This window comes from Pituophis catenifer, unplaced genomic scaffold (assembly GCF_029215685.1).
Source record: "Pituophis catenifer annectens isolate HBS135680 unplaced genomic scaffold, rPitCat1.0.hap2 SCAF_4, whole genome shotgun sequence".
NCBI lineage: Eukaryota > Metazoa > Chordata > Lepidosauria > Squamata > Colubridae > Pituophis > Pituophis catenifer.
In genome coordinates, this window is record NW_027256884.1 from 122,600,091 (window position 1) to 122,622,317 (window position 22,227).

Sequence of the window (22,227 nt, forward strand, 5' to 3'; positions counted from 1 at the left end):
ACAACAGTGGCAAGGAAGGTCGTAAAATGGGGGCAAATCTCACTTAATAAATATTTCGCTTAGCAACAGAAATATTGGGCTCAATCGTGATAGTAAGTCAAGGACTACCTGTATTGGAGAAGCCATGTGTTACCACCATATTCTCACTTACTAAAAGACATTGCTCACTGTTAGCTCAGTATTATACAGACAACCACTGTACCCAGGGGTGAAATGCTCTCGGTTCGGACCGGATCACTTGATCCGGTAGCGATGGCGGCGGGTGGTTCAGAGAACCGGTAGCAAAAATCCCTGCGCCCCCCCCCCCCCACCATGCCCAGCTGAGCCGCAGGATCATCAGAGGCTATTTTTTTTTTTTACTTTTAAAAGCATTTTTTCTACAACCTCTTCCGACGAAAAAATGCTTTTAAAAGTAAAAAAAAAAAAGCCTCTGATGATCGCACAGCTCAGCTGGGATCGTCAGAGGCTTTTCAAAGCATTTTTTTCTGCAACCTCTTGGCCAAAGAGGTGATAAAAAAAATGCTTTGAAAAGTTTCTGACGATCCCAGCTGAGTTTCCTGATTGGCAGAGGCTTTTCAAAGCATGAGAAAAAATGCTTTGAAAAGTTTTTTTTAAAAAAAAAAAAAGTTGGCCACGCCCACCCAGTCACATTACACCCCCTCACCAAGCCACGCCCACAGAACCAGTAGTAACAAATTTTACATTTCACCCCTGACTGTACCCCACTGCTTGAGTCTTCTCCAACCTTCTGGAGGGCAATATCCTGGCATCCTTAAACTTGGTTTACACGTTCCTGCCATTGCTGGCCATGGCAGCTGGGGATGATGGAAACAAGTTGCAAGATACCCTGTTTCCCTGAAAATAAGACCCAACCAGAAAATAAGCCCTAGCATGATTTTTCAAGATGCTCGTAATATAAGATCTACCCCAAAAATAAGCCCCAGTTAAGATCGTCAGCAAATGGAGGCGTTTAGTACTGTATTTCCCACAAAATAAGACCCAACCAGAAAATAAGCCCTAGCATGATTTTTCAAGATGCTCGTAATATAAGATCTACCCCCAAAATAAGCCCCAGTTAAGATCGTCAGCAAATGGAGGCGTTTAGTACTGTATTTCCCACAAAATAAGACCCAACCAGAAAATAAGCCCTAGCATGATTTTTCAAGATGCTCGTAATATAAGATCTACCCCCAAAATAAGCCCCAGTTAAGATCGTCAGCAGAGGCATTTAGTACTTTATTTCCCCCAAAATAAGACCTAACCAGAAAATAAGCGATCATGCGTCTTTTGGAGCAAAAATTAATATAAGACCCGGTCTTATTTTGGGGGAAACGCGGTAGATGGGTAATATTGCAAAAAAAAAAACAACCAACCTCTTTCATTGCTGTTTCTGCATACGTTGGCATTCTTCGGCTCTGTAAAACCTCGCATCCATGCCAACGTGATTAATCACCCCGGAACAGCCTATTCTCCATAAGTGTAACTACCATGTCTTGAGGCAGTGAATTTCATGAATTATACATCGTGTGAAGATATAATGCCAGCGAACTGCATCTATTGCTGTTCAATTGATTTGGTCGAACAAGGATTAAGTTCTCGGTAGGGTGGGGGGGAGGGAGAGAGAGAAATTATGAAATAATTTTTTTGAAAAAAAATGAATATAGGAAAAAGATGGGGCGGGGGGGGGGAAATCTGTCTGCTTTCTTCAGAGCCATGCATAATTATCCAGACTGCAATTACGTTTCACCCTTTTGTTCCTAGATGCTATGATTTATCCAATGGTACTCTGCATGAGGAAATGGCTCAGTGGCCCATTAAATTTATTTATGTATTTCTTCGATTTTTATCCCGCCTTTATTACTTTATAAATAACTCAAAGTCAGCAAACATATATAATATTCCTTCCTCTTCCTATTTGCACCGCAGTAACAAGCCTGTAAGGTAGATTGGGCTGAGAGAAAGGGACTGGCCCAAAATTACCCAGCCAGCTTTCATACCTAAGGTAGCCCTAGAATTCACCATCTCCTGGTGATTGGCCCAAAATCACTCAGCTGGATTTCATGCCTAAAGTGGGACTAGAACTCACCGTCTCCTGATGATTGGCCCAAAATCACTCAGCTGGATTTCATGCCTAATGCAGGATTACAATTCATTGTCTCCTGCTGATGGGCCCAACGTTACCTGTCTGGCTTTCATGCCTAAGGTAGCAGTAGAATTCACCATCTCCTGGTGATTGGCCCAAAGTCATCCATCTGGATTTCATGCCTAAGGTGGGACTAGAACTCACCGTCTCCTGGTGATTGGCCCAAATTCACCCAGCTGGCTTTCATGCCTAACGCGGGACTACAACTCACCGTCTCCTGGTGATTGGCCCAATGTTACCTGGCTGGCTTTCATGCCTAAAATGGAACTAGAACTCACCATCTCCTGGTTTCTAGACCACCATCTTAACCACCTACACAAATTGGCCCTCCAAAGAGAGATGTCTGTCATGAGCACAATGTTTGGGAAGTCAAAGTCAAGTCATCCTTAAGGGCTGCTCTCCTAAAAGTAGGCGGGATAGGGATGAAGAAGAAGGCTTCTGATTGTGAATCCCTGCCTTGTCTTTAGCCAAATCTTGGTGCTACTTGATCCAAAGAGATCCCCCGAGGGCACTTCAGGGACCAAATATGCAGAACAACCTCCACTGGAAAAATATATCAGGATGGCAGATACAGGCTACCTGTCAGGCCTGGAAGCCATCTTTTTCATTGGATCTTCAGGCCTGCCACATTTACTACTGTGGGAAACTGGGAGGGGGGATTGTTTGGAGTCAGGGTGATATGTAGTCATAATAACATTCCTTTCTCAGAGAGTCAAGGACATCTTGCCCTGCACCTGGAGTGCTGGAATTGGGAGGCATCTCCAGTTGGGACGGTGCTTGGATTGGACCATGTGATGGACCTGTGGGTGTTGGGCAGGGAGTTGGACTTTCCTTTGGGTGGGGAAAACCCTGAAGCTTTCAGATTTGGGTTTTCCCAGATGTGCCAATATGACATCTCTGATAAAATGGAACTTTGAGGAAACTCAAGCCTCAGAGTTTTCTTTCGTTGGGGGTGTTACCTGGAACCCTGACACTTCCTTTCCTTAAATTCCCATAGCAGAAAGTTACAAGTGTTACATTAGGTTGTATCCTTGTGTGCAATGGGAAGCTGTGGTCTCTGTTGCTTGTCATTTCTTACTGTTCCTTTTCCATTTACTATCATTGCTGATCATCTTATCCTTTTCTGCCACCAACATCTGTTTCAACTGAAAATACCTTCATTTGCATTTCTACTGTGACATAAAGTAAGATAATTCTCCCGCTATGAAACAACAGACCTGTTTTGGCCGTTAAGAAATCTTAAAATAACATGAGTTAAACGGGATTAGGGGTCTGGAGGCTAAAACATATGAAGAACGGTTGCAGGAACTGGGTATGTCTAGTTTAATGAAAAGAAGGACTAGGGGAGACATGATAGCAGTGTTGCAATATCTCAGGGGCTGCCCCAAAGAAGAGGGAGTCAAGCTATTCTCCAAAGCACCTGAGGGCAGGACAAGAAGCAATGGGGGAAAACTAATCAAGGAGAGAAGCAATTTAGAACTAAGGAGAAATTTCCTGACAGTTAGAACAATTAATCAGTGGAACAACTTGCCTCCAGAAGTTGTGAATGCTCCAACACAGGAAGCTTTTAAGAAGAGGTTGGACAACCATTTGTCTGAAGTGGTGTAGGGTTTCCTGCCTAAGCAGGGGGTTGGACTAGAAGACCTCCAAGGTCCCTTCCAACTCTTGTTATTCTGGATTTAAATACAGAACAGAACAGCCACTCACAATTAATAATGTTCCTATTGTTGATCTGATTATGAAGAAGGGCTGCTTCTTCAGTCATGAAGAACATAGAAAGTCACCTTGCAAAGAATTAGATTGTTGGCTCATTTATCCCACTGTGTTTTTACTAAGCCTTCATTCCCTAATGAGATAATCTCTCAGAGGGGATTCAGATAGTATGTTGTTGTTACTCGCGAAGTCGTGTCCAACCCATCGCAACCCCATGGACAACCTTCCTCCAGGCCTTCCAGGCCTCTACCATCCTCTGGAGTCCATTTAAGCTCACGCCGACTGCTTCAGTGACTCCATCCAGCCACCTCGTTCTCTGCCGTCCCCTTCTTCTTTTGCCCTCAATCGTTCCCAGCATTAGGCTCTTCTCCAGTGAGTCCTTCCTTCTTATTAGGTGGCCAAAGTATTTGAGTTTCCTCTTCAGGATCTGGCCTTCTAAAGAGCAGTCAGGGTTGATCTCCTCTAGGACTGACCGGTTTGATCGCCTTGCAGTCCAAGGGGCTTGCAGGAGTCTTCTCCAGCATAGTGCTGGAGCCTTGATGGCGCAGCGGACTAAAGTGCTGTTAAAGTAGCACTTAGCTGCCAGCTGCCTGCAATTACTGGGAGTTCAAATCTCTCCAGGCTCAAGGTTGACTCAGCCTTCCACCCTTCCGAGGTAGGTAAAAAGAGGACCCAGATTGTAGGGGCAATAAGCTGACTTTGTATAAAAAAGAACACCGCTTGGGGGGGGGGCGAAAGCCCTACTAAGCAGGTATATACAAAAGTATGAAGGCTATTGCTTAACGCATTGTAAGCCGCCCTGAGTCTCCAGAGACGGGCGGCATATAATTAATAATAATAATAATAATAATAATAATAATAATAATAATAATAATAATAATAATAATAATAATAATAATAATAATAATTTATTAATTATTTATTAATAATAATGGACCCAGATGGAGTTAGACAATTTGGACAGAAAAACAAGGAAGCTTATGACAATGAATCATGCCTTGCACCCTAAAAGTGATGTTGACCGATTATATTTACCAAGAGCAGAGGGTGGTCGAGGACTCCTACAAGTAAAGCAGACTGTGGAAGAAGAAAAATGCAGCTTGAATGGTTACATCCAGAAAAGTGAAGAACCAATGATTAAGGAAGTAAATAAAGGAGGCCTTTTAAAGACAACTAAAACAAAAGCAGAATATAAGAAAGAAGTAATTGAGCAGCGAGCTGAAAATTGGAAACACAAAGCTCTGCATGGCCAATACTTGAAAAGTATTGAAGGCAAAGCTGACCAGAAACTAACTTGGAACTGGTTAAGATCAGGAGTACTGAAAAAAGAAACAGAAAGCTTTATTTTGGCAGCTCAAGAACAAGCCCTAGCCACAAACTGTATGAAGGCAAAAATTCAACATGTTACCACCAACAGCAAATGCCGCCTCTGCAATGAAAAAGAAGAGACAGTCGACCACTTGATCAGTGGGTGCAGCAAAATTTCACAAACTGACTACCTACAACGCCATGACCGTGTTGCTAAAATCATTCACTGGAAATTGTGCCAGAAGTTTGGATTTGAGTACAGCAAAAACCACTGGGAACATCAGGTTGAGAAAGTTTTAGAGAATGAGATCTTGTGGGACTTTAGGATTCAGATTGACAGGCACTTGGTCCACAACACACCTGACATAACAATAGTTGAAAAGAAAAAAGTATGGTTCATTGACATTGCAATACCTGGTGATGCATGAATTGAAGATAAGCAGCAAGAAAAAATCACAAAGTACCGGGACTTACAAATTGAAGTTGAGCGACTGTGGAAAAAGAAATCGTGTGTTGTCCCGATTGTAATTGGAGCCCTTGGAGCAATACCCAAAGGGCTACCCCGCTATTTAGAAATTCTAAATTTGCCGGACTTGAACATTTTGACTCTACAAAAAACCACCTTACTCGGAACAGCTTACATCCTCCAACGATACCTTAACAGTTCCTAGGTCCTTGGTTAGGACTCGAGCTGCTGAGCTATTAACCAGCCTCAAAGGCTGTGAATCTCACTAAAGATTAACCAATAAATAATAATAATTAATAATAATAATAATAATAATAATAATAATAATAATAATAATAATATATAAATAAATAATAAATAAATAAATAAATAAATAGTTCAAAGGCCTCAATTCTTTGGCGCTCAGCCTTCCTTATGGTCCAACTTTCACAGCCATACATTGCAACTGGGAAAACCATAGCCTTGACTAAACGCACTTTTGTTGGCAGAGTGATGTCTCTGCTTTTTAGTACGCTGTCTAGATTTGTCATAGCTTTCCTCCCCAGGAGCAAGCGTCTTTTAATTTCTTGGCTGCAGTCCCCATCTGCGGTGATCTTGGAGCCCAGGAAAACAAAATCTGTCACTACCTCCATTTCTTCCCTATCTATTTGCCAGGAATTGAGAGGGCCAGATGCCATGATCTTAGTTTTCTTAATGTTGAGTTTCAAAACAACTTTTGCACTCTCCTCAGATAGTATAAGAAACAGCATCCACGAGAACCATCACGGTTAGTAGTTAAGGTGTTGGGTTAGAAGAAACCAAAGTTCAAGTCCGTTCGGTAAAGAATAAAGATGATTTTCATGGAGACAAGCCAGATCCAATCCCAGAGCAAAAACACAAACTCAACACAATCTAAAACAAGGACAAAATAACTCAGACCGACACCACCTTAATTTCACAGGTGTACTGTGTGGAGAGTAGTAAAGAGACATCAGTGTCAGGTTTCGATGTCGTCTCAAATAAAATAAATTGCATTTCCAAACAAATAGTCTTTGAAGAAATCTTTCATTTTATTAAACACGACAACCTGTCCCTGATTGTGGCGTAGCCAACACTGACTTCCTGACCTCAAAACCTTCCCTTTCCGTTCCCCAATTCTCTGCGTCTCATTGGTCCTCTCCCCATATCTACTACTTCAGCTCCCAGGAATGTCCCCCCCTCTCATCTCATCTCCTAGGGGATATTATCTTCAGGGAAAATAAGTAGGTGAAAAGTCAAGCGTCCTCTTGCCAGTTGCCCCCTCTTCTCCTCCTTATGTCAACACTAGAATAAATGCAGGTTGAAGTGCTGACAATCAGACTTAAAAAGATGCTTTTACTACAGCCAGTATAGTAAAGCTGTTTTAACCTTCTTTGGAGTTACTTTCTTGCTGTGGCCTACCTACTACCTACCTACTGATAGAACGGACACTTAGCCATGGAAGACTTTGGGCCTGTCACATTCTCCCAGCCCAATTTATGTTAAGATGCCTTGAGTAAATCAAAGACGCCTTGAGTGAATCAAAAGTTACCAATTTACTAAATACAAATAAATAAATCTGAGAGGACAGTCTTTTGTGAAAATCTTGGAATTGGATAACCAGTAGTGGTTTTGTAAGATTTCAAGGGATTGAGGCCGAAATCTTTTGCACACAATCATCATCCTCTTTTAACGACCCCATAATTCCTTTGGGGGTTGGAGTCTGGGCAACTGAATGGAGCTGAATGTTTACTGGCCAGATGCCCTTCCTGTCACCAATGCGGAGTTTTATTCAGCAGATACATTCTCAGTGTGCCCAGAGAGAACTCACAGCTTCCTGATTGTGAGGCGAGAGCTCCACCTCTAGGCCACCACACCACCCAATCTTTTGCACGTGATGTCTCTGTGGAATTGCTGGTATCCTGTCTAAAATCCGATCTTTCTTTTCTTCTCTTCCCTTTTTAGTATAAAAAAGAGGGTTCCACAGTGACGAGTTACTGCAATGAGACTCTACCAGGCTGGGTACATGATGTCCTGGGCCATAATTGGGCTTGTTTCACTGGAATCAAGGTCTCATCTTCAGGTCCCCAAGTTCGTGTGCATCAGCTACCTCCTTGGAAGAGCTCAAGAAGGTGAGTCTTGTTTAGCAAAAAGGCACACAAGACCTGCCTGTCCTGTTGTAATTCAGAAGACTGCAGTCGACTCAGCTGGTTTTCCTTCAGGCCACTATAGCAACAGTGATTTTTTTCCATTTCAGTTAAGTGTCTCCTCAGCAGACAATCTCCTTAGTCAAGTGATGGCTAACCTTTTTGCCGTTGTGTGCCAAAAGCGGGGGTAGGGCGGGGGAGTTACGTGTGTGCATGTCCACGCGCATAATTCAATGTGCCCTGCCCCCGTGCATGTGCACACAACCCCCCCCGTTCCCCCCCCCTACTTTTGGCACATGATGGTACAGTGGGCCCGGTAGGCCTGTTTTTTGTCCTCCCCAGGCTCCAAAGGCTTTCTAGGAGCCTGGGGAGGGCAAAAATGGCCTTCCCCACCCCCCTGCCCTGAGCTAGGGCAACGCTCACGTGCCCACATATATGGCTCTGCGCGCCACTTATGGCACGTGTGCCATAGGTTCGCCATCACGACCTTAGTCTAATACAAGGGTGTTTAGGTCTGACCTGTGGGGCCACCATAGAAACAGTGAAGGACCAGCCCGTAGTGTCTCTGCCAGCAAAAATGGGCTCCCAATCTCCATTTTCAACTGGGACAGCCTCCTGCAACCCTCTGCCTATGAAAACCGTTTTCGCTGACAGAAGGTTGCAGGAGGCCGTCCCAGCCGAAAACAGATTGAGAGCCTGTTTTAACTGGTAGAGAACTCAGGCCACCACAGGTGTCCTTGACACGAATGACAAGCAAGCGGGCCATGCCCCCCTGGCCACGCCCATTTCGCGTCAGCCCCTCCCCCCCTCCGAGGTCAAACACAACCCTGATGCAGCCCTCAATGAAATCGAGTTTGACAGGCCTGGTCTAGTATGTCCATTTTGTTAGGACAGAAGATTGGAGACCCTCATGCAGGGATGCTATTCAGCAGGTTCTGACAGGTTCTGGAGAACCAGTAGTGGAAATTTTGAGTAGTTTGGACAACCGGCAAATACCACCTCTGGCTGGCCCCAGGGTGGGGTGGGAATGGAGATTTTGCAGTATCCTTCCCCTGCCATGCCCACCAAGCCACATCCACCAAGCCACACCACACCCACCAAGCCACAGAATCGGTAGTAAAAGAATTTGAATTCCACCACTGCCCTCGTGAGATGTTATTCAATACAGCTCAGCATCCACACTCATTGGTTGATCTTGCAAAGAATGTACAGGTAGTCCTCGACTTACAACAGTCCATTTACTGACTGTTCAAAGTTACAACGGCGCTGAAAAAAATGACTTACGACCATTTTTCACAGTTATGGCCTTTGCTGCATCCCCATGATCGTGTGATCAAAATTCAAATGCTTGGCAATTCATTCATAATTATGACCGTTGCTGTGTCCCAGGGTCACAAAGAGAAATAACGGGTGCCCAGCTGTCCCGAGTCATTTTTCAAAGTGATGCGGGTGGCATATAAATTTAATAAATAAACAAAACTGAGTATAGGTTCCCTTGGCCACAGCATTCACCTATCCATCTTGCAGTAGCCAGGAGGTTCCTGAATCCATACCATGCCTTCAAGAGCCAATAATAGAATTGGCTAAAACCACGATCATCATCATCTCCATTTCCATCATCATCTCCGGACAGCCCCCGACCTCCACTCTTTCCACAGTGACCTGAAGACATGGCTTTTCCAACAAATTGCCTGATCTGCTGGGAGTCTTAGTTTTAACTTCTTGGGGATTTTAATTGGATTATTTTAGTATTAATTTTATTGTTCCATTGTTTTATCTTTGTGAGCCACCCCGAGTCCTTCAGGAGAAGGGCGGCATATAAGTATGAATAAACTAAACTAAACTAAACTTTTAATGACCCCATAATCCTTTGCGGGGTGGAGTCTGGGCAGCTGAATGAAGTTGAGTGTTTACTGGCCAGATGCCCTTCCTGTAGCCAATGCGGGGTGATATTTAGCAGACATAATCTCAACGTGCGCAGAAGAGAAATATCTGCCTCTGCCTAGGATCGAACCCACAGCCTCCTGATTGTGAGGTAAGAGCTCCACCTATAGGCTAAAACCATGATGAACAACCATAAATCCATCTTGCTTAGTTTGTTTTATCCTGTTATCCCATTCTGAGCTCAACAACTTCCAGACACCAAGACAAAACTCTCAGTTTATTGAACAAAGATTATTCTGCCCCAGGGAAAAATGAACTTCTTAAGATACCTATCTTAGAATCCCAGCAAAATCTCTCTGGAGGGCAGCTTCCTACTTTGTCCAATGATTGAATGCAGATGGCACAGTGTTGTTGGCTTAACATCAGAGGTGGTATTCAGCCGGTTCAGACCGGTTCACCTGAACCGGTAGCGGAAATTGTGGGTGGGCCTGCCCACCTGCCCTGGCTCTATGCCATCCTATTTAGGCACGTTTTTGAGGCCAGGTGCATGCACGGAAGGTGCACGCACCAGCAAAATACATGCATGGAAGGCCGGGCGGATGCGTGGACAGGGTGCGTGGGAGCAAAGCGCACACTCACATTTGCGAACTGGTAGGGAAGGGAAGGGAATACCACCTCTGCTTAACATCAACCATGATGGAAGACAGCACAACATGTAATAGTGAACTCCAGCACTGTGGTCGTGTTTGTTGTGGCCCATCAATGGCCTGTGCAGCTAGTAGCTGATTCAGACAGCGAGGAGGCTGGTGTGGTGCTGTGCCAGCAGCCTGTGCAACTGACACTCGAGTCGGACAATAAGGAGGCTGGAGAAGATGTGGTGCCAGAGGCAGGGATTCAGCCAGGACCTTCAGAACCTCCAGAAGCTCCCATAAGTGAAGAGGACGAAGAGGAGGAGCCTCTTCTCGATGCACGGGTGCGCAGAGCTGCCAAAAGGCAGGAGTGGCTCTTCAGGAGGAGCTCTCCTCGAGAGTAAAGCTAGGGGCTAATTGGCCACTCCCTTAGCCTATTTAAGGAGGAACGCTGACTGAAGCAATTTGCAGGGAACAACTTAGTTCACATACCTTCGTGTCTTGTCTTGCTTATCTTATCAGCTTCCTGCAAATTGCTTCTGGGCATTCTGCCAACCATAGTAAGCTTTCAGTTATTATTCTTTGAATTCTTGGCGGTTGCTAATGCAATTAATTAACAGCGGTTGTTGTAAAAGACTGGTTTATTCAGTAAACTTAAGGTTTGAAAGGACTTTGTGTGTGCTGCGTTCTTTGGGGTCCGTAGCTGGGGCAGAACAGTGTTTTAGAGAAGCTTGGGGGCTGGATTTGGGTATAGTTAGGCTGTGATTGCAAAAACTGGGCTTCAGTTAAGTAACTGACAATCCTTTCTCTCCAGAATTCAACAGAGGTTCCACGTGACCAACTATGATTTTGTGAAAGCCATCAATGCTGTTCAGAAATCATGGAGAGCAACTGCCTACAGGGAATACGACAGGCTTACTTTACAAGACTTCATTCGGAGAGCTGGAGGATTGAAATCCAAAACTCCCAGGTAAAACAAGTTACTTGTCAGTGGGTAGATTTAGGGCAGGGGGTCGGCAACCTTAAACACTGAAAGAGCCACAAAAATCCTAACCGGAAGCCCCCATTCAATTCTGGAGACGACCGGAAGTCCGGTTACCCCATCATACTCTCCTCCTAGTGCGGCGTTCTTTTTCCTCTGCTGACCGGAAGTCTGGTTCTCCCACCATAGAGTCTCCTCCTAGCATGGCGTCCTTTTTCCTCTGCCGACTCGAAGTCTGGTTCCCCCACCATAGAGTCTCCTCCTAGCATGGTGTCCTTTTTCCTCTGCCAACTGGAAGTCTGGTTCCCCCACCATAGAGTCTCCTCCTAGCGCAGCATCCTTTTTCCTCTACCTGTCCTAACCGAAACCCCTATCAATTGTGGAGCTGACCAGCAACAGGGAGCCACAGCAGAGGGATGAAAGAGCCACATGCGGCTCCAGAGCCGCGGGTTGCTGACCCCTGATTTAGGGAAAGAGATGTGCCATGGAGCCCAGAGACATTTTTGTTCTTGACTCCTGACGTATTTGATGGTTTCCAAAATGGTGTTGGTGATGACATAAAGGTCCAGATTAAAAAAAGAAAAGAATGTGGACTTTGTGCATTTCTTCAAGAGCTGTGTCTTTTCTGGAGAAAAGAATGGGCGTAGCAAGCCTTGTCAGCTACATTTATGTACATTTTAAGCTGGAAGGGACTTTGAAGGTCTTCTAGTCCAACCTACAGCTCAAGCAGGAGACCCAGAGGTGGGCTCAGGGTGGAAATCCAGCAGGTTCTGACAGGTTCTGGAGAACCGGTAGCAGAAATTTTGAGCAGTTCTGAGATCCGGTAGCGGAAATTTTGATCAGTTCTGAGAACCGGCAAATACTACCTCTGGCTGGCCCCAGAGTAGGGTGGGAATGGAGATTTTGCAGTATCCTTCCCATGCCACACACACCATGCCCACCAAGCCACGCCCACAGAACCGGTAGTAAAAAAATTTGGATTTCACCACTGGGTGGGCTCCTGGGGGCAATCCTCTAGCCAACAATTTCAGGGGGTCAGCAAATCCCCCAAATGCCACATCCACCCCTCCCCTCCCAGGAGTCTTTGCGTGGCCCATTCATTATTTCAGGTAAGTGCAGGAGCCGCGTGGAGGGTCTGGGAGGGCAAAAAACGGGCCTATCGGAGGTTCTGGAAGTCCAGAAATGGGCCTATTTCTGGCCTCGGGAGGGCCTCTGGCCCCGGGTGAAGCTATTTTTGCCCTTCTGGAGGCTCGAGGAAGGCCTCCGGAAAGCAATAAAAGCAATTTTATGGTGCAGTATTGAGCCATTCAGGGACGCAGTGACTCAGTGGCTAAGACGCTGAGCTTGTCGATTGAAAGGTCAGCAGTTCAGCAATTCAAATCCCTAGTGCCCCGTAACGGGGTGACTTCCGTTTCTTGTCCCAGCTTCTGCCAACCTAGCAGTTTGAAAGCAGGTAAAAAAATGCAAGTAGAAAAATAGGGACCACCTTTGGTGGGAAGGTCACAGCGTTCCATGCACCTTTGGCGTTTAGTCATGCCGGCCACATGACCACGGAGGCGTCTTCGGACAGCGCTGGCTCTTCGGCTTTGAAACGGAAATGAGTCGGGAATGACTGGCACATATGTGCGTGGGGAACCTTTACCTTTATTGAGCCATTCAAAATCATCACACTGTTTTAAGCACTCCATGGTAATGTTAAAAAGAAAACATTTGTGACCAGCGTTACACTCCTTGTTGGAACTGTGTTCAATTTTGCTAAGGGCTTCTTACTTTAGCCTCTAAAATGAAGTGCTTACTCGGGAGGGCAAAAGTGCCAATAATCTTTCTTTCTCGGTTTGCTGTGATTTTATTTCACCTCTGCATATAACAAGAGAGTTCCTGTGGGAGAACTCTTGGAAAGAGTTTTTTTCTGCTACGGTAGTAAGACCTCAGACAAAGCGACGCAAAGCTCATAGCAATTAATTGTTCCATTTGTCAGATTTGAAAGATGCCAAGGTACGCATTGGGGGGGAATGTGGAGGTCTAATGGTTAAGACGTTGGACTTATTGACTGGAAGGTCAACAGTTCGAGACCCGAGCACCTCATGATGGGCTGAGCTCCCATTAATTGCCCCTGTTGGAAAAAATATCCATCTGGTTCAGTTCTAACCCGGGGGGAAAGGCACTGGAGACAAAATGGAGGCTGGAGGCTGATTGGAAAGAGGGTTTAAGGGTGAAGCAGAACCACCAAGCACATGGTTCTGGGCAGCTGACCACATGGTGTTGAGAGTGGGTGTTTTTTATACCTTCTCTTGGACTTTGCACTTGAGCTTCCTGTTCCTGTGCAAGTACATGTATTCTATTGGCTGTTCTAGGGGTTATGTAGGGGTCATACCTGGCTGTATAGGTTGTCTGAGCTAAGTTTAGTTGAAGTTTCTGAGGGTGATGCAATAATTAATGGGAAAAAAATCACCACCCTGATACCAACGATACATCATCTTATAGAAGTTCACATTCCTTTTATTTCTTGTAGACCAAAACCTGCGCCCCTCGCTTCTGAAATACTCAAAGAGGCTCAAAATCTGCCGGAATCCTGGGACTGGAGAAATATGAACGGTGTTAATTACGTCAGCCCAGTAAGAAACCAAGGTGCGTTCTTTTTCCTCAGCCCTGCTTTTGACTTAACTGTTTCGCAACGCTTTTACAAAAAAACAAATGTCCTTTTGTGGGCATTCATGCAGAAGTGGGTTTCACATAATTTTATCACCGGTTCCCCGCACACGGAAAATGTGAGCGTGCGTGGCTTGCACGCATGCACGCCAGTGGTGGGTTGCCCCTGGTTTGGACTGGTTCTATAGAACTGGTAGTAAAACCGCCGGGAGGCTCCACCCACTTTACCTCGCCTTGCGCAGGAGCAAGGCACATGCACAAGCAAAGCAAGCACATGTGCCCGCGATCCCATTGTGAACCGATAGTAAAGGTAAGTAGAACCCACCCCTGATGCACGCGGCTTAGAAAACATGGCTAAATAGAGGCCAGGGCAGGTAAGCAGGCCCATCCGCAGGTTGCCACTACCGGTCCGAACCAGCTGAATACACCACTGCATTCATGGAGTTCTGTGGTTGTGTCTGTGCAGTTGTGTCCTTGGGATAATTACCAGCCTCATAAAAAACATTGTGAGTACCGAGGAGACAATGTTAGTCTGTCAGTGGCAGAGAGTGTTAAGGATATTGGTGTTGTGTTACCAACCAGCAGAGTAAATGCACAAGGAAACGTTGCTGAGTGCAATGAATAAGAGATATGCAAACTGGCTTATCAAAAGTTTACTTTATAGTAGAAAAACAGTCTCATAGTCTTTAAACAAATTCCAAGTCTTTGCCAGTAAATCAGTCCAGTAGTTACAGATATCTTCTTACTCAACAAACAGTAGTTGGTTAGAATAACAAACTCACTCTGGTTCACAAACCATGATGGTAGCAGATCCATCAAACCATGATTAGCAGATAGCAACTCCTCTCAATGGTAGCATATCACATCAGCTTCATACACAATGGCAGCATATCATAACAACTGAACACGTTACAATACCTTGCTTAAATACTCTCACAACCAGTCATTACCTAATTACAGCATGACTCAGCATTACAACGAAAGCCTTTAAAGTAACATAATACATTTACAGATTAAAGTTACAGTACACATATATTGCCTGGACAACTTGTTAGGCTCAAACCATATCCTAACACAGAGAATTCAGCTCCAAATAGCATATTTACTATGTTGGAAGTAAGCGGTAGACTTGAGATAATATTAGTAATTTTGTTCTGACCCAAGAAACAGAATTGCCATGTCCCAATTTCTTCTCCCTTTTCTTATTCTTATCATTTGTCCTTTATCATATATCTGGGCATACTGGGGCCATATTTTGAATTATTGTAGTAGTGCCCCGTTTCCCCAAAAATAAGACATCCCCTGATAATAAGCTCAATCAGGCTTTTGAGCGCATGCCCTAAAATAAGCCCCCCCTGAAAATAAGCCCTCCCAGAAAATATTCAAACTCATGCTCAGCCGATCCCCGCCATTTCCTCTGGTTTCCTCCACATGCCCCAAAATAATAAGACCTATCCAAAAATAAGGCTGAATTTCGGGGTTCAAAAAATATAAGACGGGATCTTATTTTCGGGGAAACATGGTATGTAGGAATGACCTTGGGAAACAGGGTCAAGAGACACATCCAAGGGAGCAGTCAAATAAAAGGCAACTTAGCCTACAACAGGAAAACAAGTAAGGCAAGCATCCTATCAGGGATCCTCCCTAGTTTCTTAGGTAGTAAAGTGGGGGAAATGTAATTTCAGGCTTGCAAAATTCTGATAATGTAACTTTACGATAAAGTAGAATTAGTGAAAAGGGACAAGGTGGCTCAGTGGGTAAGACGCTGAGCTTGTTGATCGCAGGTTTGGCAGTTCGGCGGTTTGAATCCCTAGTGCCGCGTAACGGGGTGAGCTCCCATTACTTGTCCCAGGAGTTCGAAAGCAGGTAAAAAATATAAGTAGAAAAATAGGGACCAACTTTGGTGGGAAGGTAACAGCGTTCCGTGTACCTTTGGCGTTTAGTCATGTCGGCCACATGACCACGGAGACGTCTTCAGACAGCACTGAATCTTTGGCTTTGAAACGGAGATGAGCACCACCTCCTAGAGTCGGGAACGACTAGCACATATGTGCGAGAAGAACCTTTACCTTTAAGATGTTTAAACTAAAATGGCACCTGTATACATACAATTTTTGAAATGGGAAAAAATGTGTTTTCCTCCTGATTATTCACCCCTCCTTTTCCTCAAGAGGCAATTTGGCTTCTAAATATCGCCCTCAAATCCGTGGTGTCCTTTTCTTTTGTAAGGTACTTGGAATAAGTCTTTGGTGACAGAAAAGCACAATTCAGCTGCCTTTGGCCAGCAGGAAACGGCATTGTTCCACCATAACATTTTGTCAGGTTTCAAAAATTCTGACTCAATTACCAGAAATTCCAGTAGCGAAGGCAGAAGGGGAATGAATAAACTTATTTCGCCTAATGTAATCCTTTCCTTGTGTTGCTAAGCAGCTGATAACGGCGGCAGCATTTTAGGGCTTCTAAAAAAAGCTGGGATATTAGCCAGGCTTTTTAGCGCAGTAAGTGTATTTTACTTTATTTATTTAAGAAAAATCTAGCGCCTATGTATCCGTTTAGAGTGTAAGAGGCCCGTAGAACCAGTTTGGACAAATGGTTAAGGCACCAGGCAAGAAACCAGGAGATGGTGAGTTTTTAGTCCTACCTTAGGCATGAAAACAGGCTGACTTGGGGCCAATCCTCAAGAAACTGTGAGTTCTAATCCTGCCATAGGCGTGAAAAAGCCAGCTGGGTGACTTCGGGCCTGTTGCTCTCTCTTAATGCAGCTCATCTCACAGGTTTGTTGCTGTTTTAGTGGGGGAAAATAGGAAGAAGAAGGAACATTACCTACATTCACTGACTTGAATTGTTTATTTTAAAAAGGGGGATATAAATAAATAATAAGCAAATAAAATAGAGGCGATTGTTATTTGGTTTGATTAAAAAGTCTTGAAAGGTTTTTCCTGTTCTTCCTCTTCCTCCTGCTCTCTCCCTCCCTCTCCCTCCCTCCCTCTCTCTCTCTCTCTCCCTCTCTGTCTCCTTCCCTCTCTCTCCCTCCCTCTCTGTCTCCTTCCCTCTCCCTCCTTCCCTCTTTCTCTCTCTCCCTCTCATTTTTCTCTCTCTCCCTCTCTCACCCTCTCTCTCCCTCTTTCTCTCACTCCCTTTCACTTCCCCCTCTCTCCCTCTCCCTCCCTTCCTCCTTCCTTCTCTCTCCCCTCTCTCTTCCTCCCCCTCGCTTTCTATCTCCCTCTCCCTCCCTTTCTCTCTCTCTCTCCCTCCTTCTCTCTCCTTCCCTTTCTCTCTCTCCCTCTCCCTTCCCCCCTCTCTCTCCTGCTCTCTCCCTCCTTCTCTCCCCCTCCCTCTATCTCGCTCTCTCTCCCCCAGCTCAGAGCTAAGGTGTTTCTCGTTTCAAAGGAGATCAGTGGTTGTCTGACCTTATTCCTGCATTCTTCTCCACAGCCTCCTGTGGCAGCTGCTATGCATTTGCTTCGATGGGCATGCTGGAAGCCAGGATTCGCATCCTCACCAACAATTCTCAGACTCCAACGCTGAGCCCTCAGCAAGTTGTTTCCTGCAGTGAATACTCCCAAGGTAAAGTAGGGTTGGGTAGCATCTGAATTTTGGGGGGAAAATAAAAAAAAAACCTTCTTATAGTCCTGTTGGTCCAGTTTTTCATTCTGAAAGATGCTTGCTTTCTATTCTGCTAGCCTTTATAATAAGAACCTAGTCCCGTGATGGCGAACCTATGGCACACGTGCCACAGGTGGCACGCAGAGCCATATTGGTGGGCACGCGAGCGTTGCCCTAGCTCAGCTCCAGCATGTATGTGCACGCTGGCCAGCTGATTTTCGGGCCTTCTGGGCCCACCGGAAGTCAGCAAATGGGCTGTTTCCAGCCTCCGGAGGGCCTCCAGGTGGGTGGGGAAGGCTGTTTTTGCCCTCCCCAGGCTCCTAGAAAGCCTCTGGAGCCTGGGGAGGGTGAAAAACAGGCCTTCCGGGCCCACCGTGCCATCACATGCCAAAAGCGGGTGGACCACGGGGGGGGGGTCACGCGCACATGCGCGGGGGGGCAGGGCACATAGAACTATGGGTGTGGGCACGCGCGCACGCAATCACCCCACACTCTTCCCACTTTTGGCACACGATGGCAAAAAGGTTAGCCATCACTGACCTAGCCCTTTGAGACTTCTTCAAGTTAGTTAGTTAGTTAGTTAGTTTATTATATTTATATACCGCACCCTCTCCCGAGGGACTCGGGGCGGTGAACAGCCAGCAAATAAAATACCCAGATACAAAATTTAAAACAATATTAAAATCCAATTAAATCAATTTGGCCCATAGTTAAAAACCCTATATTAAAAACCCCTAATTTTTTAAAACAATTCTTTTTAAAAAGAGTAGGTCAGGCCAGCCCGGCTTGATGAAACAAAAACGTCTTTAGGGCAGTTCGGAAAGCACGAAGGTCAGGGATCCGCCGTATCTCTGGGGGGGGGGCAACTCGTTCCAGAGGTTGCACAGTTAACTTTCTGGAATTGTTATTTTTTTTTCTTCTTCCCTCCCTTTTTTAGGTTGTGATGGTGGATTTCCTTACCTTATTGCTGGAAAATACATACAGGATTTTGGCATCGTTGAGGAGGCCTGCTTTCCTTACAAAGGCATGGATTCCCCCTGCACTCTTAGGAATGACTGTTACCGCTACTACACCTCCAACTATTACTACGTGGGTGGGTTTTACGGGGGCTGCAATGAAGCCTGGATGAAACTGGAGCTCATTAAGCACGGACCGATGGCTGTTGCTTTCGAAGTCTATAATGACTTCATGTACTACTCGGGAGGAATCTACCACCACACAGGTCTGATGGACCCTTTTAACCCTTTCGAACTGACCAATCACGCCGTTTTGCTCGTGGGGTACGGCAGCGATCCCCACTCTGGGGAACCATTCTGGATTGTGAAGAACAGTTGGGGGACCTCTTGGGGTGAGGAAGGTTATTTCCGGATCCGGAGGGGCTCTGACGAATGCGCGATAGAGAGCATAGCAGTGGCTTCTACACCTATACCTAAAATATAGTTCGTCAGATTATCTCAGTAGGCCTCTGTCCAGAGAGCAGGCGTGTTCACCCTAGAAGTGCAATGGATATTCCTTACAGCTAGTCCTTGATTTATGACCACAATTGAGCCCATTTCCGTTGCTAAGCAAGACAGGTATTCAGTAAGTTTTGTCTTAAGTTTACGGTCTTTTTTTTTTTTTTTGCTACTATTAAGGGATCACTGCAGTTGTAACACAGTTGTTAAGTCAATCCAGTTTCCCCATTGATTTTGCTGATTAGAAGGTTGCAAAAAGTGATCACATGACCCCCAGGACACTGCAACCGGCATAAGTACATGTCAGTTGCCAAGCATCTGAATATTTGAACTTGTGATGTCTCGGAGATGCAACCGTCGTAAATGCAAAAGCAATCATGAGTCATCGTTTTTCAGTGCCGTTGTAACTTTGAACGGTCCCTAAAAGGAATTGTTATAAATCGAGGACTACCTGTACATATTGAGAAAGGGTGAATGGCCTTGTGTTCCCTGCCTACGAGAAAAGTTTTGTTTTTCCATTTTTCAAACGGTGTTAAAATGAAAGCCATAGTGATTAGAAGACAAGATCAAAGAACTGGCCATTTAAACAGGCACTCTTAATTCAGTTCACCTGAATGAAGGAACCTTGACAATAGATTCGTGTTCTTAACTTTCAAGCCAGAATTGGCAAACTGTGATTGGAAGCAAGCTTACTCATCATGATCGGTTTTATTTCAGCTTGGCGTGATAAAATGGCCAATCATGATTAACGCTCTTCTACTATTCCATCAGGAAAAGATAGTGATTAAAATAGACTTGGGGGAATGGTAGGTTGGAATGGAAGCCCAACGGTGACTTGATGTTTTCAACCATGGTTAGTTTAATGCCTATGGAGATTCTCAATCATCCCGGTCACGGTAGTCCCAAAGATATTTTTCTCAAAGGCAGCTGGACTTTCTTTTTTTTTACTTTGACAACGTTTCGCTTCTCATCCAAGAAACTCCTTCAGTTCTAACATTTAGAACCAAAGAACTAACACACCTAGAGTACTGCATCCAGTTTTGGTCACCACACTATAAAAAAGATGTTGAGACTCTAGAAAAAGTCAGAGGAGAGCAACCAGGATGATTAGGGGACTGGAGACTAAAACATACGAAGAAAGGGTACAGGAACTGGGCATGGCTAGTCTAGTGAAGAGAAGGACCAGGGGAGACATGATAGCCGTCTTCCAATATTTGAGGGGCGGCCACAGAGAGGAGGGGGGGGTTCAAGCTATTTTCTAAAGCACCCGAAGGCCAGATAAGGAATAATGGATGGAAACTGAACAAGGAAAGATTCAACCTGGAAATAAGGAGAATTTTTCTGACAGTGAGAGCAATCAATCCGTGGAACAGAAGTTGCCTTCAGAAGTTGTGGGAGCTTCATCACTGGAGGCTTTCAAGAAGAGATTGGATTGCCATTTGTCAGAAATGGTGTAGGGTCTCCTGCTTGGGCGGGGGGTTGGACTAGATGACCTCCCTTCCAACTCTTAATCTGTAATCAAAACATTTTTTTAATTTGATTTATATCCCGCCCTTCGCCCGAGACTCAGGGCAGCTTACAATGCGTTAAGCAATAGTCTTCATACTTTTGTATATTTATACAAAGTCAGCTTATTGCCCCCACAAACAGGGTCCTCATTTAACCTACCTTAGAAAGGATGGAAGGCTGAGTCAACCTTGAGCCTGGTGAGATTCGAACTTATAGTAATTGTAGACAGCTGGTGTTAATCACAATGCTTTTTTAGTCTGCTGAGCCACCAGCCCCATTTAGTTCTAACTAAGTGTTTAGAACATTTAGTTCTAACTGAACTGAGTTAGAACTGAAAAAGTTCCTTGGATGAAAAATGAAACTTATTCAAAGAAGAAGGGAAAAAAAACCCCAAGAAAGTCCAGTTGCCTTTTGGATAAACTACCCTTGGAACATGGATCGTGTACCTGAAGGGAGCCAGTCTCTTAACCACATTAATCAGGTTTCTTAGGATAAAGTGGTACACCCCATACTTTCTCCCCATGGAAGAAAATGGTATATTTTAATGTTTACAATCTAGCTATGAATTCAATTACAATGTATGAAAATTGAATATTCAGTGCAGTGGTGAAATCCAATTTTTTTTACTACCGGTTCTGTGGGCGTGGCTTGGTGGGCATGGTGTGGCTTGGTGAATGTGGCAGGGGAAGGATCCTGCAAAATCCCCATTCCCTCCCCACTCCTGGGGGAAAGGATATTGCAAAATCTCCATTCCCACCCCACTCTGGGGCCAGCCAGTGGTGGTATTTGCCGGTTCTCCGAACTGCTCAAAATTTCCGCTACCAGTTCTCCAGAACCTGCTGGATTTCACCCCTGATTCAGTGTGTTAATTCTCCCACACTTTCTTTCCTTATTTAGCAGCCATTTCTCCCCCCTCCCTTTGATTTTTGCCAGAAATATTTTTCTAATCCGCAATAGTATTTTTTTTTAATTGCTGTGCCTTAACAAAAGAAATGAAGAAACTTGAATGTAGAAGAGAGTGCCTTGCATGCAAAATGATTATACTTTACTGTGATTTTTTTTTTGTGTGTGTGTGTATAAAAAAGGGAAACTTGTAAGTATCTTTTTAACAAAATACCTGGGATGACAACGTTCATTTGATCCACAATTTGAGCAGTGCAGTACAACCGTATCGTTTCCTTCTTTTGAAGATCATCAGGGGGTTTTTTTTAATACGATTCTGAAATAAAGAAATGTTTCTTTGTTGCTTTGGGAGTTCTTTAAATAAAGCTTTCTTATTGCCTCTTTTAAGACTCCGTGGGAGATTGAAAAAGGGACACAATACTTTTGTGTGGGAACCAGAGAGTTGCTGCAGTGGAATTTCATTGTTTTAAGAACTTTTCTTCCTTGCAATATACCGTCTGACAAATTTGGGCCTTAAATGCAATTTGTTCGTAAAGCGTCATAAATTAAGATGTCATATAGTCAATACGATTGGAGTATAACCTATATATTGTCTCCCTTGCGTCACATCGAAGCTTAGAATTGGATAACCTTGTTTATTGGAAGGATAATTTGGGACCACATTTAAGACTTTTGGGCAGCCCTGGGACCTCAGGATTTGGATGTTTGTTATAAGGTGGACTCCAATTTTTGCTACAGTTTTGAACATATTGACAATGTCCTTGTTGTGGTTTGTCGACCGCCGACCCCTCCAGCAGCCGAATCAGAGGAGGAGGAGGCGTAGGAATCAGGGTCAGC

The 22,227-nt window shown here is 44.7% G+C and overlaps 1 protein-coding gene across 1 annotated transcript in view; it reads left to right on the forward strand.

Annotated features, from left to right (window-relative positions):
• The window catches only part of CTSC (cathepsin C), a 51,530-nt gene extending 29,759 nt beyond the window's left edge, over positions 1-21,771 (forward strand). The window contains exons 3-7 of the mRNA XM_070942923.1: positions 7,593-7,759; positions 11,102-11,257; positions 13,782-13,897; positions 17,354-17,485; positions 18,462-21,771. Of these exons, the coding sequence (XP_070799024.1) occupies positions 7,593-7,759; positions 11,102-11,257; positions 13,782-13,897; positions 17,354-17,485; positions 18,462-18,964 (1,074 nt within the window). The 3' untranslated portion in view covers positions 18,965-21,771. The remainder of the gene's footprint in view (positions 1-7,592; positions 7,760-11,101; positions 11,258-13,781; positions 13,898-17,353; positions 17,486-18,461) is intronic.
• The last annotated feature ends 456 nt before the right edge of the window (positions 21,772-22,227 follow it).